Raw genomic sequence first — 13,446 nt, forward strand, 5'->3', positions numbered from 1 at the left:
CCCCCTCTCTCCCTCTCTCCCTCTCTCCCCTTCTCCTCTACTCCTCTCTGCATTCACTCAAGTATTTTCACCACAGTTTAAGTGGAGAAATACCAAGGAGTATTTCCTTGGTGTAAACAATCCATATATTATATCATTCTCTACATCCTAGCTTCTTTATAATATCTGACCCAAGGGATGATTCACTGGCCAGTAAGTATGAGGTAAAGAATAAAACACTGCCACTCTTTTATTCTGAATAGAAATTCTAGTCCATATGTCTCCAAGACCTGGAGAAGATGTTTTCTTCCAGTCATGTGACATAATATATATAGCCTAGTGTGCTCCATATGTCTCAAGCACACATCCTGTTTCAAGTGCGGTGAGTTAGAGCTTTCCTTAAAATAATAAAGTTCTGCTTTTTATATATATTGTTGTTTCCTTCTTTCTTCACAAAGATCTGAGGATGAGAGGTTTTTAAACAGACTTTCTCAAGGTTACTCGGTGGGAAAGGATCCCAACGCTTCCTGTTTCTACAGAGAAGAAGGAAACAGAAAATTCCAAGAGAAGAATTACACTGGGGCCGCAGTGCTGTACTCTAAGGTAAAATGCTCCCAGCCCAGCATTTCAACATATTTCTGCAGAAGACAGAGCCATATTGCTAAATTTCATAGCCAGTGTTATTTTTGTTTATTACCTATGGATTGGATTTGAGAAAGTAAATTGGCAGAATTCTGCTGTTGGTTATATTCTAAAACAAAGATTACTTTATATGTCCTGAATTTCATCAAGAAACTGCTATTCCCATATTCCTTCAGACACCTCAAAGCAGTAGGCTTATTGGCCTCTTCCCCTGCCTTGCTGCATCTGTCAGCTCTCAGTAAATGATACGCCTTTTCTGTCTGATGGATGAGGCTGTTAGCTTGACAGCCCTGATTTAGAGGACAGTGAGGTTTTAGCTAGCCATAATGTTAGCTTACAACCCGAATGACTTAAGTTAGAAAAGAAAATGGGCTGATTTGCCACAGCCCAGCCGAACTCCATTTTGAAGATTGTAAGGGAACATATTAATATTAGTGGCAATCAACAAATATTTTTAATTATACTAACCATCAGTGAGCTATATTTTGGAGTAGAATCATGGCTTTTATCAGTGTAGGACTATTACTGGCCTGCTTCCATGGTAGGAACTGGAACAAGATCCCCTAAGAGATTTCTCTAGAGATCTAAATGTACTTAAAGCAAGAATGTATCCCTTGCTTCAGGTCTGTGATCTTGCATAGTACATTAAAAGAATGACAGGAAGGGGTTGATTGTGTAGCTTAGTAGTAGAGAGCTTGCCTAGCATGCATGGGGATCCTCAGTTGGATCCCAGCACAACCAAAAATTAATTAAAGTGTAAATGTGAAGAGCATACCTCTATTCTGAATCTTTAACAGGGCTATACTCAAAAGTTTGAATTTCCCAAAACCTGTCAAACCTACAGTTGCTTCTACCATTGATAAAAGGCCTGCTTTGTAGTAATACAACAAAGCATTGCGCTAAATAATGTAGGTTTAGAAGGATTAAAATCCATTAGATGTGATGATCCAATGATAAACGGCTTAATAGTTCGTTTTAGAGCTAATCTCTTCAGTTTTGTGCATGTATATCATTAGTGTGATCACATGGAAATCTGTTCAAGGAAAACATAAAAAGTGAAGCCAGTCAAAAAAATTAAGCTTGCTCTGGATATGGAGGGAGCTGAACTTCCTACTTCCTGAAGCTAGTACTTTGGTGATTATGGTACTTTGTAATTTTCTCGAAAGCTGTTATTTTCTTTTTTTTTTTTTAAGTAGTATTTGTTGTTTTCATCTGTAAAAGTAATATATGTTACTTTGGAAAATATATAGAAGTTTAAGGAATAAGAAAAAAATCCCATAACCAGTAATGGAAACTGCTAACATTTTTGCTTATATCCATCCAGCCAGACTATTTTCTATGAAAATGTTTTTCTTTTACAAAATTGGGGTAATGCTGCACTTAATGTTTTGTAACCTGTTTTTTCCCCCTTAAAAATTTATTGTGCCCATTTTCTCATGTTATTAAATTTTCCACTAGAACATGATTTTTTACAACTAGCTTAGTGTTCCCTTATGGAGAAGAAATGTACTTAATTTAACATCTAATGTTGGCTTATGTTTGGTATCTTCCTGCTATAATGAGCATCTTTTTATGTAAGTATTTCTATACAACTGATTGTTTCCTTAGGATAAATTAATCGAAGGGTAATTGCTGGATCACAGGGAACCTATTTTTAAACGCTTTGCTATTTGGTGTTGAATTGTTCTCAAGAAAAGAACTAATTAACATCCCTTCTGACAGTATAAGAATGTTCATTTCTCCATAGCTTAAAGTAATGCTAGTGATTATAGTTTTATTACTCTTATGTCTATTTTGGAATAGAAAATATGTTCACATACTTAGATTTCAAAAATTGTCTATTCTACTCCTGTCCTTAGTCACCTCATCTCCACAAGCTAGGATTGTTAAATATATTGTATTTCAGGCATATGTAAGTGAATAAAAGTAGCCGGGTACAGTGGTGTACACTTGTAGTCCAGCACTCCACGAGTCAGAAATAAGAGGATCACTTGAGCCCAGAAGTTTGAGACCAACCTAAGCACACCCTCATTTCTTTAAAAATGTTAAAGAATGAAGAAATGGGCCTGGTGTTTGGCTCAGTGGTAGAGCATGTGACTAATATGTACAAGGCTATGAGTTCCATCCCTGGAACCACAAACAAATAATCTTTCACTCCTACACATATACTTTCAGTTTACATAAATGATAACATTCTGTATATACTGTTCACCATATGTCATTTAATAATAGTTTGATGGCTGAGAACATAGCTAAGTAGTAGAATGCTTGCCTAGCAATGCACAAGAACCCGGGTTCAATACCCAGCACTACAAATAACAACAATAATGGTTTGAAGATCATTCCACATCAGTATATAAAGAGCTTCCTTATTCTAGCTAGACATGGTGGCACATGGGGTTTTTGTTTTGTTTTATTTTGTTTTTTTGTTACCAGGGATCTAACTCAGGTCCTTGCACTTGCAAGGCAGGCAGTGGAACCACTGAGCTAAACCCCTGGCCCATAGCATGTGTTCTTAATCCTAGCCCTTTGGGAGGTTGAGGCAGGAGGATCACAGGCTTGAGCCCAGCATGGGCAATTTACTGACTTAGCAAGATCCTTTCTCAAAATAAAATTTAAAAAGAGGTTATGGAGGTAGGTCACTGTGGAGGCCTTGGATTCAATCCCTAGTACTGCCAAAACAATTTATGATGAGAAACTTCACATATGTTATTTTACACATATATTTGTAGGATAAGTTCCTAGAAGAAGAATTGCTGGATCAATGGAAATTTTATATGTATATATAAAAATATAATATCTAAAACTTTGATGTAAAGTGCTCAGTTGCCCTTCCTAATCATTAGATCAATTTACACTCCTACTAGCAACATAAGAATGTCTTTTGTCCCTTCTTTTGCCAACTCATTGTGTTATTATTTTTTTCTTTGCCAAATTGATAGGTAAAAAATGGTATCTCAGTACAATTTTGATTTGCATGGTTGATGATGAAAGAAGTTGAGCATTTTCTCAAAATTTTAAGAGTCATTGTATTTCTCATAAGAACTGTCTGTTCATTTGCATATTTTTCTATTGATGTATTGGTTGTCATCCTATTGATCTGTAGAAACACTTGATAAAGAAATTAGCTCTTGAGCCGGGCATGGTGGCACATGCCTGTAATCCTAGCACTCGGGAGGCTGAGGCAGGAGGATCATTGTGAGTTCAAAACCAGCCTGGGCTACATAGTGAGTTGCAGGTCAGTCTCAACTGCATAGAGAGACCCTGTCTCAAAAAACAAAAAAAAAAAGAAAAGAAATTAGCTCTTTGCCTATAATGTATTTTTTCCAGTCTAGTGTTTGCATCTTGATATTGCTTTTATTGGTTTTTGCTGTGAAATTTTTTATTTTTATGTGGTCAAATGTATTAACCTTTTTCTGACTTCTGGAGTTTGTGTTATAATTGGAAAGTGATTCCTCTAGCATTACTTTAGACTATTCCTATATTTTCCTCCAATGTTGTTGTAGTTTCATCATGAAGTGTGAGCCTTTTGAAGGGAAGGAGATGTAACTTAGTGGTGGAAGCCTTAGCATATGTGAGGCCCTTGGGTTCAATTCCTAGTACCCCTCCTGACCCAGAAAAAGTTTGAACAATTTGGAATTACCCAATGAAAGGTTTAGCATATGTTAAGCTAACTTATTTTTCCTTAGAGGTTGTTCACTTGCCCCAATAACTTCGTTGAATAATTCCCATCTTTTCTTGCCAGTTTGATGGGAGAAAAAAGTATCCCTTTTTGTTGCTTTCATTTGCATATATTTGGCTATCCTTATATGAATTGCTTTCCATATGTTAACTATTTGTGTTTCTTCTTCAGTAAATTTCTATTTGTGACATCCACCCTTCCTTCCTTCCTCCCTCCCTCCCTCCCTCCCTCTCTCTCTCTCTCTCTCTCTCTCTCTCTCTCTCTTTTTGTACTGGCGATCAAACTCAGATCCTTGGGTTTCTGAAGCAGGCAGCTGAACCACTGAGCTAAATTCCTGGCCCCATCCACTCTTTCTTTTTTTTAATTTTCTTTTTCAGTTTTGTTGTGATCTGATTTCTTGATGATAGCCATTCTTTTTGGAATAAGGTAAAATCTTGTTGTTTTAATGTCTCTAATAGCCAGAGATGTTGAACATTTTTTCATATATTTATTGGTCATTTGTATTAGATCTTCCCCCAGAGCCTCAGACACTCATAGGTGGGTCTTGTGGGAGGTGACTGGATCATGGGCATCTCACACTGGATCATCAGTGTGTGATACTGGATTAGTCTGCTGATAAGTTTACAGCTGAGTGTGCTGTTGGGAGGTGAAGCCTGGTGGGAAGTGTTGGGTCACTGTGAGCGTGGCCTGGAGGGTTATGTTGCTTATCCCCCCTTGATTTCTCCCTGCTTCCTGCCTTCCATACCATGCCTCCTTTTCCATGTTCTTTGCCACACTGCCTCGTGCTAGACGATTATAGACTGAAACCTCTGCAAACTGTGAGCCAAAATAAACCTTCATTCTTTAACTTGTTAGTGTGGGGTATTAATTATGTCCCAGCAGCAAGAAAGTAACTAAGACAGACATCTACCCTTGTTCTTTTCCTTCTTTTTTCAGTTTTGTTTTGTGATTTTATTGTTATCTGATTTCTTGATGATAGCCTTTTTTTTTGTACCAGGCATTGAACTCAGGACCTTGCGCTTGCCAGGCAGGCAGCACAACCAACCACTGGGCTAAATCCCTGGCGCTGATAGTTCTTTCTGGAGTAAGATGGATTCTCATTGTTTTTTAACTGCTAATGGGCCCGGGGATTTAGCTCAGTGGTTCTGCTGCCTGCCTGGCGAGTGCAAGGACCTAAATTCAATCCCTGGTACAAAAAAAAAAAAAAATTGTCTAGAGATGTTAAACATTTTTTTCTTGTATTTATTGGTCATTTGTATTTCTTCTGAGAAGCATTTGTTCATTTCAGTTGTGTATTTTTGATTGGGTTGTATTTTGGGGGATTTTTTTTTTTTTTTTTTTTTTTTTTTTTTTTTTTTTTTTTTTTTTTTTTTTTTTTTTTTTTTTTTTTATATTTTTTTAGATATTTATCTTCTGTCTGGGGAATAGCTGCAGAAAAACTTTCCCATTCTGTAGATTGTCTCTTCACTTTGTTGATTGTTTCCTTTGCTATCCAGAAGCTTTTTAATTTAGTATGATCCCATTTGTTGATTCGTGGTGTTATTTCTTGTGCAGTTGGTGCTATATTCTGGAAGTCCTTGTCTATGCCTATGTCTTCAAGAGTTTTACATATTTTATCTTCCAGTAGGTTGTTTCTGGTTTTCTTTTTTATTTTGTTTTGAGATAGGGTCTTGCTATATAGATTGCAGTAACCCTAAACTCACTATGTAGCCCCGCTTCTGTGTAGCCTGCAGGCTCTGCCTCTCTGTGTTGAGATTATAGGTATGCACCATCACACTGTTGTTTTGTTTGTTTATTGTTTGGGGTTTTTGAGACAGGCTCTCACTATGTAGCCCAGGCTGGCCTTGAACTCACAGGGATCCTCCTACCTCAGCCTCTCAAAGTGCTGGAATTACAGTATGTGCCACCTGGCCTGGCTGTTTTAATATTTATGTCTTTGGTCTGTTTTAATTTTAGTTTAGTATGTGGTAAGAGAGATGGGTCTAGATTCAATCTTTTGCATGTGGGTAGCCTGTTTTCCCAACACCACTTATTAAAGAGGCTATCTTTCTACGTTTTGCGGGGGGGTTTTGGTCAAAGATAAGGTAGCTAATATTCGTAGTTGTTTTGCATCCTCTATTCTATTCCACTGATCCACATGTCTGGTTGGTGTTTATTTTGTTTTTTCCTAATACCAGGCTGTGTTTATCACTGTAGCTGTGTAGTATAACTTGAAGTCCAGTATTGTGATGCCTCCTGCCTTGCTCTTGTTGCCCAGGATTGCTTGCTTTTCTATTCTAGATCTCTTCTCCTTCCGTATAAATGTTAGGATTGCTTCCTATAATTCTGTGAGAAATAGTATTGGTATTTTGATCAGGATTGTGTTAAATTGTACATCAATTTTGGAAGCAAGGCTATTTTAAATACATTGGTTTTGCCTATTCAGGAACAGGAGATATCTTTCCATTTTCTGATGTCCTCTTTGATCTCCTTTTTCAGAGTACTGTAGTTTTCATTGTAGAGGTTTTTCATTTCCTTGGCTAGGTTAATTTCTGAGTATTTAATTTTTCTTGATGCCATTATGAAAGGTATTGTTTCTAATTTTTTCTTGTTGAGTTTATTATTGATGTACAGGAACACTACTGATTTTTGTGTGTTGACTTTGTATACTCCTTAATTACTGAGTTTGGTTATTAATTCTAGCAGTCTTTTGGTGGACCTTTTTGGTTTCGTTTGTTCGTTCGTTTGTTTGTTTGAGGCAAGATCTCTTGCTATGTAGTTTTAGCTGGCCTCAAGCTCACTATATGGCCCAGGCTGGCCTCAAGTTCTCAGTGATCTTCCTACTCAGCCTCCCAAATGTTAGGGATCTTACATGTTGAGGATCATGTCATCTACAAATAATGATAATTTGACTTCTTTCCCTGTACATATCCCATTTATTTCTTTCTCTTGCCTGATTGCTCTGGCTAATGTTTCAGGAACTAGTGAACAAGGCTGGGACTTTAGCCCAGTGGTTCCGCTGCCTACCTCACAAGCATGAGGTACCAAGTTAAATCCCCAGTACCAAAAAAGAACTAGTGAACAGTAGTGATGATAGTGGATATCCTTGGTTTGTCATAAATGGCTTTTATCAGATTGAGGTAAGGTCTTTCTATACCTTTTTTTTTTCAGTACTGTTATCATGAACAGCTGTTGGATTTTGTCCAAGACTATTTCTGTGTCAGTTGAGATGATCATGTGATTTTTGTCCTTACTTCTGTTTATGTGATGATGTATTATATTTATTGATATGCATATATTAAACCATCCCTGAATCCCTGGGATGAATCCTACCTGGTCATGATGTATGATTTTTTTGAAGATTTATTGAGTCCTGTTTGCCAGTATCTTGGTGAGGATTATTGTATCTATGTTCAGTAAGAGATTGGCCTGTAGTTGTCTTTTTTGATTGAGTCCTGTACTGGTTTTGGAATCAGGAAAGCTGGCTTCCACTAATGACTGGAGGAGTGTTGGTGTTAAATCTTCCCTAACATTCTTGTAGAATTCCAGCAGTGAATCCATCAGAACCTGGGCTTTTTTTTTAGTAGATAGGTTTTTGTTGGTTTGTTTTTTGTATTGTTTTTTTGGAGGGTGTACTGAGAATCAAACTTGGGTCTTTGTGGTTGTGAGGCAGGTGGCGGAACCACTGAGCTAATCACTGGCCCAGGTAGGTTTCAAATCACTTTCAATCTCCTTGTCTGATACTGAGTTATTCAGGGTTTTTTAAATTCATTAATTTTATTGGTAGATTTTAGGTATATAATATCATGACATTCATCATTAGGAATTTGTGCCTTTGCCTGATACATCTTGGTTTTTATTTTTTTCCCCATTCCCATGCCCTCCCTTTAACCCCTCCACTCTTCCCTATTTATAAAGACTTTGTTTCAATTTTTTCCTTTTCTCATATTTATTCCTTTTCTTTCTTTCCTCTCCCCTACCCCTCCTACTTCCCCTTTGGACCTTTTCTTCCTATTTCACATTACCTATTATACATTTTGATCATTATTTAAACTTTCAGTTTCTCACACCAGAGAAACTATTTGATATTTACATATATGTGTCCTATTTATTTCACTAAAAAGTATGGCCTTGGGTCAGGGATTTAGGTCAGTGGTTCTGCTTCCTGTCTCGCAGTCATAAGGACCCAAGTTGGATCCCTGGTACCAAAACAAAAAAGTATGGCCTCAATGTTCATCCATTTAGCTATGTCTCTAGTTTCTCAGTCTTTATGGCTGTACTTCGTTTTATTTACAAACCACATCTTCTTTAGAGATATTCAGGTTTTTTATGTCTTCTTAGTTCAGCCTTGGTAGTTGATATGTATTTAGGAATCTAGCCATTTCTTCTGAATTCTTCATTTTACAGATTCTCAAAGTAGTTATTAATAATAATCTTCTGGATTTTGGCAGCATCCATAGTGATTTTGCCTTTTTCATATCTAATTGAATTGATTTGGGTCTTTCCTTTTCCACATTGGCCAGAGGCTTGTCTCTTTTGTTTCCAAAAAATAGCTCTTCGATTCATTGATTCTTTGTATTGTTTTTTTAGTCTCAATTTCATTAATTTCTGCTCTGATCTTTATAATTTCCTCCTACTAGCTTTGGGTTTGAGTTGTTCTTCTTTTTCTAGGACTTTGTGCATCATTTAGATTATGTCTTAGTTACTTTCTTGTTGCTGACATAAGTTAAAGAAGGAGAGGTTTATTCTGGCTGATAGCTTGTAGAGGATTTAGTCCATAGTTGGCTGGCTCCAAGACAGGGTGGCATGGCCTGATAGTGGGAAGCACAGAACCATCAAAGGGAGATGATGGGAGAGAGACCCTTCCCAGCCTTGTCTCCAGTGACCCACCCCTCCAGCCAGGCTTCACCTCCCAACATTATATTTACTATAAACTCATCAGTGGGCTAATCCACTGATGGCTGTCACACCCCACAATCCCAATCACCTCCCCAAAACCCCACCTGTGAGAGCCTGAGGCTTTGGGGGGACATCTAGAGATAAACTATAACAGGTTGTTTATTTGGACTCACTCTGTATTTCTGGTGTAAGCATTGACAGCTATAAACTAGTTCATTGTTTTGCAGGGAGTTTCACATTCAAGGCCTAACACTGAGGAGATTTCACTGTGCTATGCTAATCGCTCTGCGGCCCTGTTCCACCTGGGTCAGTATGAAGTGAGTATCAGTACGCCTGGTGTCATTCCTGGGACTTCACTGGAGGACAAGGCCTCTGTCTCCTTTCTTAGAAGACAGAAATCAGGCTGTACTTCTGTTGGCTGAATTGGAAGCACATTGATATCCATCCAAATTTTTTCTTTTCATTAATTTGCCTGTCACATGTGGCCATACAGAGTAGTGCTGGTTGACAAGAAAAAGCTATGACACACTGGATGGGAGCATAAACCAGATCCATTAGGCTAGCAGTTCTCAGTGTTGAGATCAGCTGTATGATATATTGTTAATAATACTTTTGGTTCCAAGTGTGTCCATAGTATTTATATGTTCATTTATTTAGTTCAAACATGTAGGGCATTTTGAAGATTATCCCTGTAATAATATAGCTTTCCCTCAAGCATGGAGTATGGGAAAATTAAAGGTGCCCTGAAATGCCTATGAATGCCTGTAAGGTAGGCTTCTCTATGAGTGGCTTTCTTGTCGTCTCTTAATGTGTCAACAGAAAAAAAAAAATGTTCAGAATTGTGTCAGTGGAGTTTATAAAACAGGAAATGACGACAATCGGATTTATGTTCAGGAAGATACCTGTGAGGCCTCTGAAGTTTACACTAGAGAGGCCTAAGAGCAAGCCATAAAATGCCATTTAGTACAGTAGTACCTCAGTATTCATCATTAATGGTTCGGGGAAGCACAATGGATAACAAAACAACAAGTACAAAACTAATTATTTTGTCTAGAAAGGGTAGTGAGTTGTGAGGCAATTGACACTGGCAAATTCTAGCTTGCCTGTCAAGTACCAAACAAACAATAGGTGCTAGGACAGAATCTTCAAGTCAAAATGCATCATGTACCAAATTCGACAAGTTTTGAAGAAATTAAGAACCAAGGTATAACTACATTCATTTCAGAATTCTACAGAAACTCAAATTATACCTTTATACCTTAGAATTTAAAACTATTGTAATAGTCACATGTTCACACTTACTGCCCTTCAGACTAAAAGAACAGATTGAGAATCTAACTCTAGGACATAAGCAAGAAAGTCCTGGGATACTAAGAACAGGTCTTAGAAGAACTTGAAAAACAATGAACTCTTTATAACTTCCCTGTATTGATTGTTTCTGTATTGTTTCTTCTAATGATTCCTGTTTATTGAGCACATAGTATATTCTAGGCACTCCTTTTAGCAGTTCAGATAGATTACTTTATTTCATCCTTAAAACAACTTGGTAAGGTATTTTCATCCCTGTGTTTCAGATGAAAAAATTAAGACCCAGGCTGGGGATTTAGCTCAGTGGTTCTGCCGCCTGCCTTGCAAGCGCAGTTCCTGAGTTTGATCCCCAGTACCAAAAAAAAAAGAAAGAGAAAACTAAGACTCAGTGAAATTAAGTTCTTGAATAAGGTCATGCATCTGTGGAGGCATAGTATTTGAATGCAGATTTGTTTGGATTCAGAGTCTGCCCTCTTAAACTCTCTATAATTCTATACAGCACTATTTCTTTTCTTTTCTTTTTTCTATTTTTAAGAAAATAGAAATATTTAATAAGAAAAATTAAACATAATATCCTCGCCGGTCATGGTAGAGCACACTTATAATCCTATCACTCAGGAGGCTGAGGCAGGAGAATTGCCACAAGTTTGAGGCCAGCCTGGGCAATTAGTGAGCTCAAGGCCACCTTGCACTACATAGTGAGATCGTGTCTCAAAAAAACAAGCAATAACAACAAAAAATAATATCTTCAACAATTAAAAGATCACACAGAGTCTAAGGCTGTAGACCAATTGCAGAGCATATGTTTAGCATATACAAACCCCTGAGGGAAAGAAAAAAATAAGCCCTGAGAATTGTGTCAGCGGACTTTTTACACTTGATCTTAGCCAAAAGTCTGAGAAGCGATTCAGTGGAGTTTTTAAAACAGGAAGTAACCAAAATATACTAATAATTCTTAACTTTCCTGTAGATTTTTGGAAAGATTTTTCCATACAGATTGCAAGATAAGGACCAAGGATCATCTTGGGATTTCTGTTCTGTTTTCAGACCTGTCTCAACGATATCATCAGAGCACTGATGCATGGATATCCAGAAAGACTGCAGCCCAAGCTGATGTTGCGTAAGGCAGAGTGCCTGGTGACCCTGGGGAGACTGAAGGAAGCAAGCCAAACTATCAGTGATCTTGAAAGTAATGTCACTGAGAGACCAACACCAGCAGCTTCTCCCTTTCAGATTCTGCAGAAAAACCTCTGTGATCTGAAAATGAAGATACAAGAAAAGGAGAATCTACCAGAAACCTTCCTCACAGCTGTAGCCAAAGACTTTGAGCGTATGGACCTAAGGGAGGAGAATGAACAAATTCCTAGTGCATCATCATCTGTCCAGTTACGCACAGACCCTTTAAAAGGCCGCTACCTGATTGCCATAAAAGACATTCTCCCGGGAGAAATCCTAGTGAAGGAGGATGCTTTTGTGAGTGTCCTCAACCCAGGAGAAATGCCACCACTGCATCAGGGTTTAGAGAGCAGGTGGGATACCAGGATTACCACTGGGGACCTCTACTGTCACAAATGTTTGAAACATACTTTGGCCATGGTTCCCTGCCATGGATGTAGCTATGCCAAGTATTGTAGCCAGGAGTGTATGCAGCAGGCCTGGGAGCTGTACCATAGCATAGAGTGTTCTTTAGGGGGGCTATTGCTCACACTGGGTACGTTTTGCCACATTGCTCTGAGGTTGACTCTTTTGGCTAGATTTGAAAATGTGGACAAAGTTGTAAGGGGGATTTGTGATGAGATTAATAACAAGGACATACATTTACCTGGAAGCAAGACTCTGGACAAGACATTCAACTACAGCCAGGGGAAAAGAGAAGAAATTAGCAAAACAGTTGAGACTCAAATTCCTGGATGTAATATTGATGGGAAGTATGAAAATAATTATAATGCTGTCTTCAGTCTTTTGTCCCATACTGAAAACCATAGCCCAGAGCATAAATTTCTCTGTGCTCTCAGTGTCTCTGCACTGTGTAGGCAACTTGAAGCAAACAACCTGCCTGCCCTCACTACAGATCCGAAAGCAGAAATGACTCCTGATTCATGTGCAGATTTGAACATTTGGGCAGTGGCTATGCTGCGACACTTGTTACAGCTGCAGTGTAACGCTCAGGCAATAACTACCATACAGCACACAGGTAAGAGAGAGATCTATGTTTCTGCCTTATAATCTTGGTGTGGCTCATGTTTGGGAAGAAAGAACTGGAATGGAAAAAAAGCATTCAAACATATTAGTGATCTAATAAGGAAACAGCTGTTGTATATTATCATCATTATGCCATTGAGAAGCTATGTGACCTTAACAAATTATTTTATCTTACTCTTCCTCAGTTTTCTCATCTGTAAAATACACAATTTTATTGTACCTAACTTTACAGAATTTTGTGTGTTAGCAAAAATTATTTAAAAAGTTAAAATGCACATAACAGATTTTTTATTACGAAGGAAAACTATCTTAAATAAATTAAGCTGTAGAAATAATAGCAAGTCTGTCATAAGGACATACATGCTCACCAATCCAGAGAAAGCTAAATAGTTTTTTTTTCCCTCAGAAAGGGGAGAAATTGTCAAAACAGACTGCAGAGAGAATAGGTTCTATAGTTGACTAAGGTATCAGATGTTTAACTCATACTCTCTTCTCTTTCCAATCAACAGGTTTTTTTCCCCATTCTTCTAAATTTGCAAGGAAAGACTCAGCCCAGTACAGCTTTTCACACTGAACTACATTATAAACTCTTGGCCACTCTGCAAATAGCCCATCCTTTGGTCTGACCATTCATCAGAGGGCCACCCACCTGTACACATAGACCAGCCAGTCTAACCCTGTTTCTTTTTCTTTTTTTGTTTTTTGTTTTTCGTTTTTTTTGAGAGAAGGTCTCACTATGTAGTCGAGACTGACCT

At 37.9% G+C, this 13,446-nt stretch overlaps 1 protein-coding gene across 3 annotated transcripts in view; it reads left to right on the forward strand.

Annotated features, from left to right (window-relative positions):
* The window catches only part of Smyd4 (SET and MYND domain containing 4), a 54,369-nt gene that overhangs the window by 21,887 nt on the left and 19,036 nt on the right, over positions 1-13,446 (forward strand). For 2 of the 3 annotated variants that reach the window (XM_010642146.2, XM_019210405.2), the window contains exons 3-5: positions 438-582; positions 9,409-9,498; positions 11,537-12,683. In XM_010642146.2, the coding sequence (XP_010640448.1) occupies positions 438-582; positions 9,409-9,498; positions 11,537-12,683 (1,382 nt within the window). The remainder of the gene's footprint in view (positions 1-437; positions 583-9,408; positions 9,499-11,536; positions 12,684-13,446) is intronic. The other variant, XM_033762855.1, reaches the window with a different exon arrangement.

Source organism: Fukomys damarensis, unplaced genomic scaffold (assembly GCF_012274545.1).
Source record: "Fukomys damarensis isolate Sample0158 unplaced genomic scaffold, DMR_v1.0_HiC HiC_scaffold_13, whole genome shotgun sequence".
Taxonomy (NCBI): domain Eukaryota; kingdom Metazoa; phylum Chordata; class Mammalia; order Rodentia; family Bathyergidae; genus Fukomys; species Fukomys damarensis.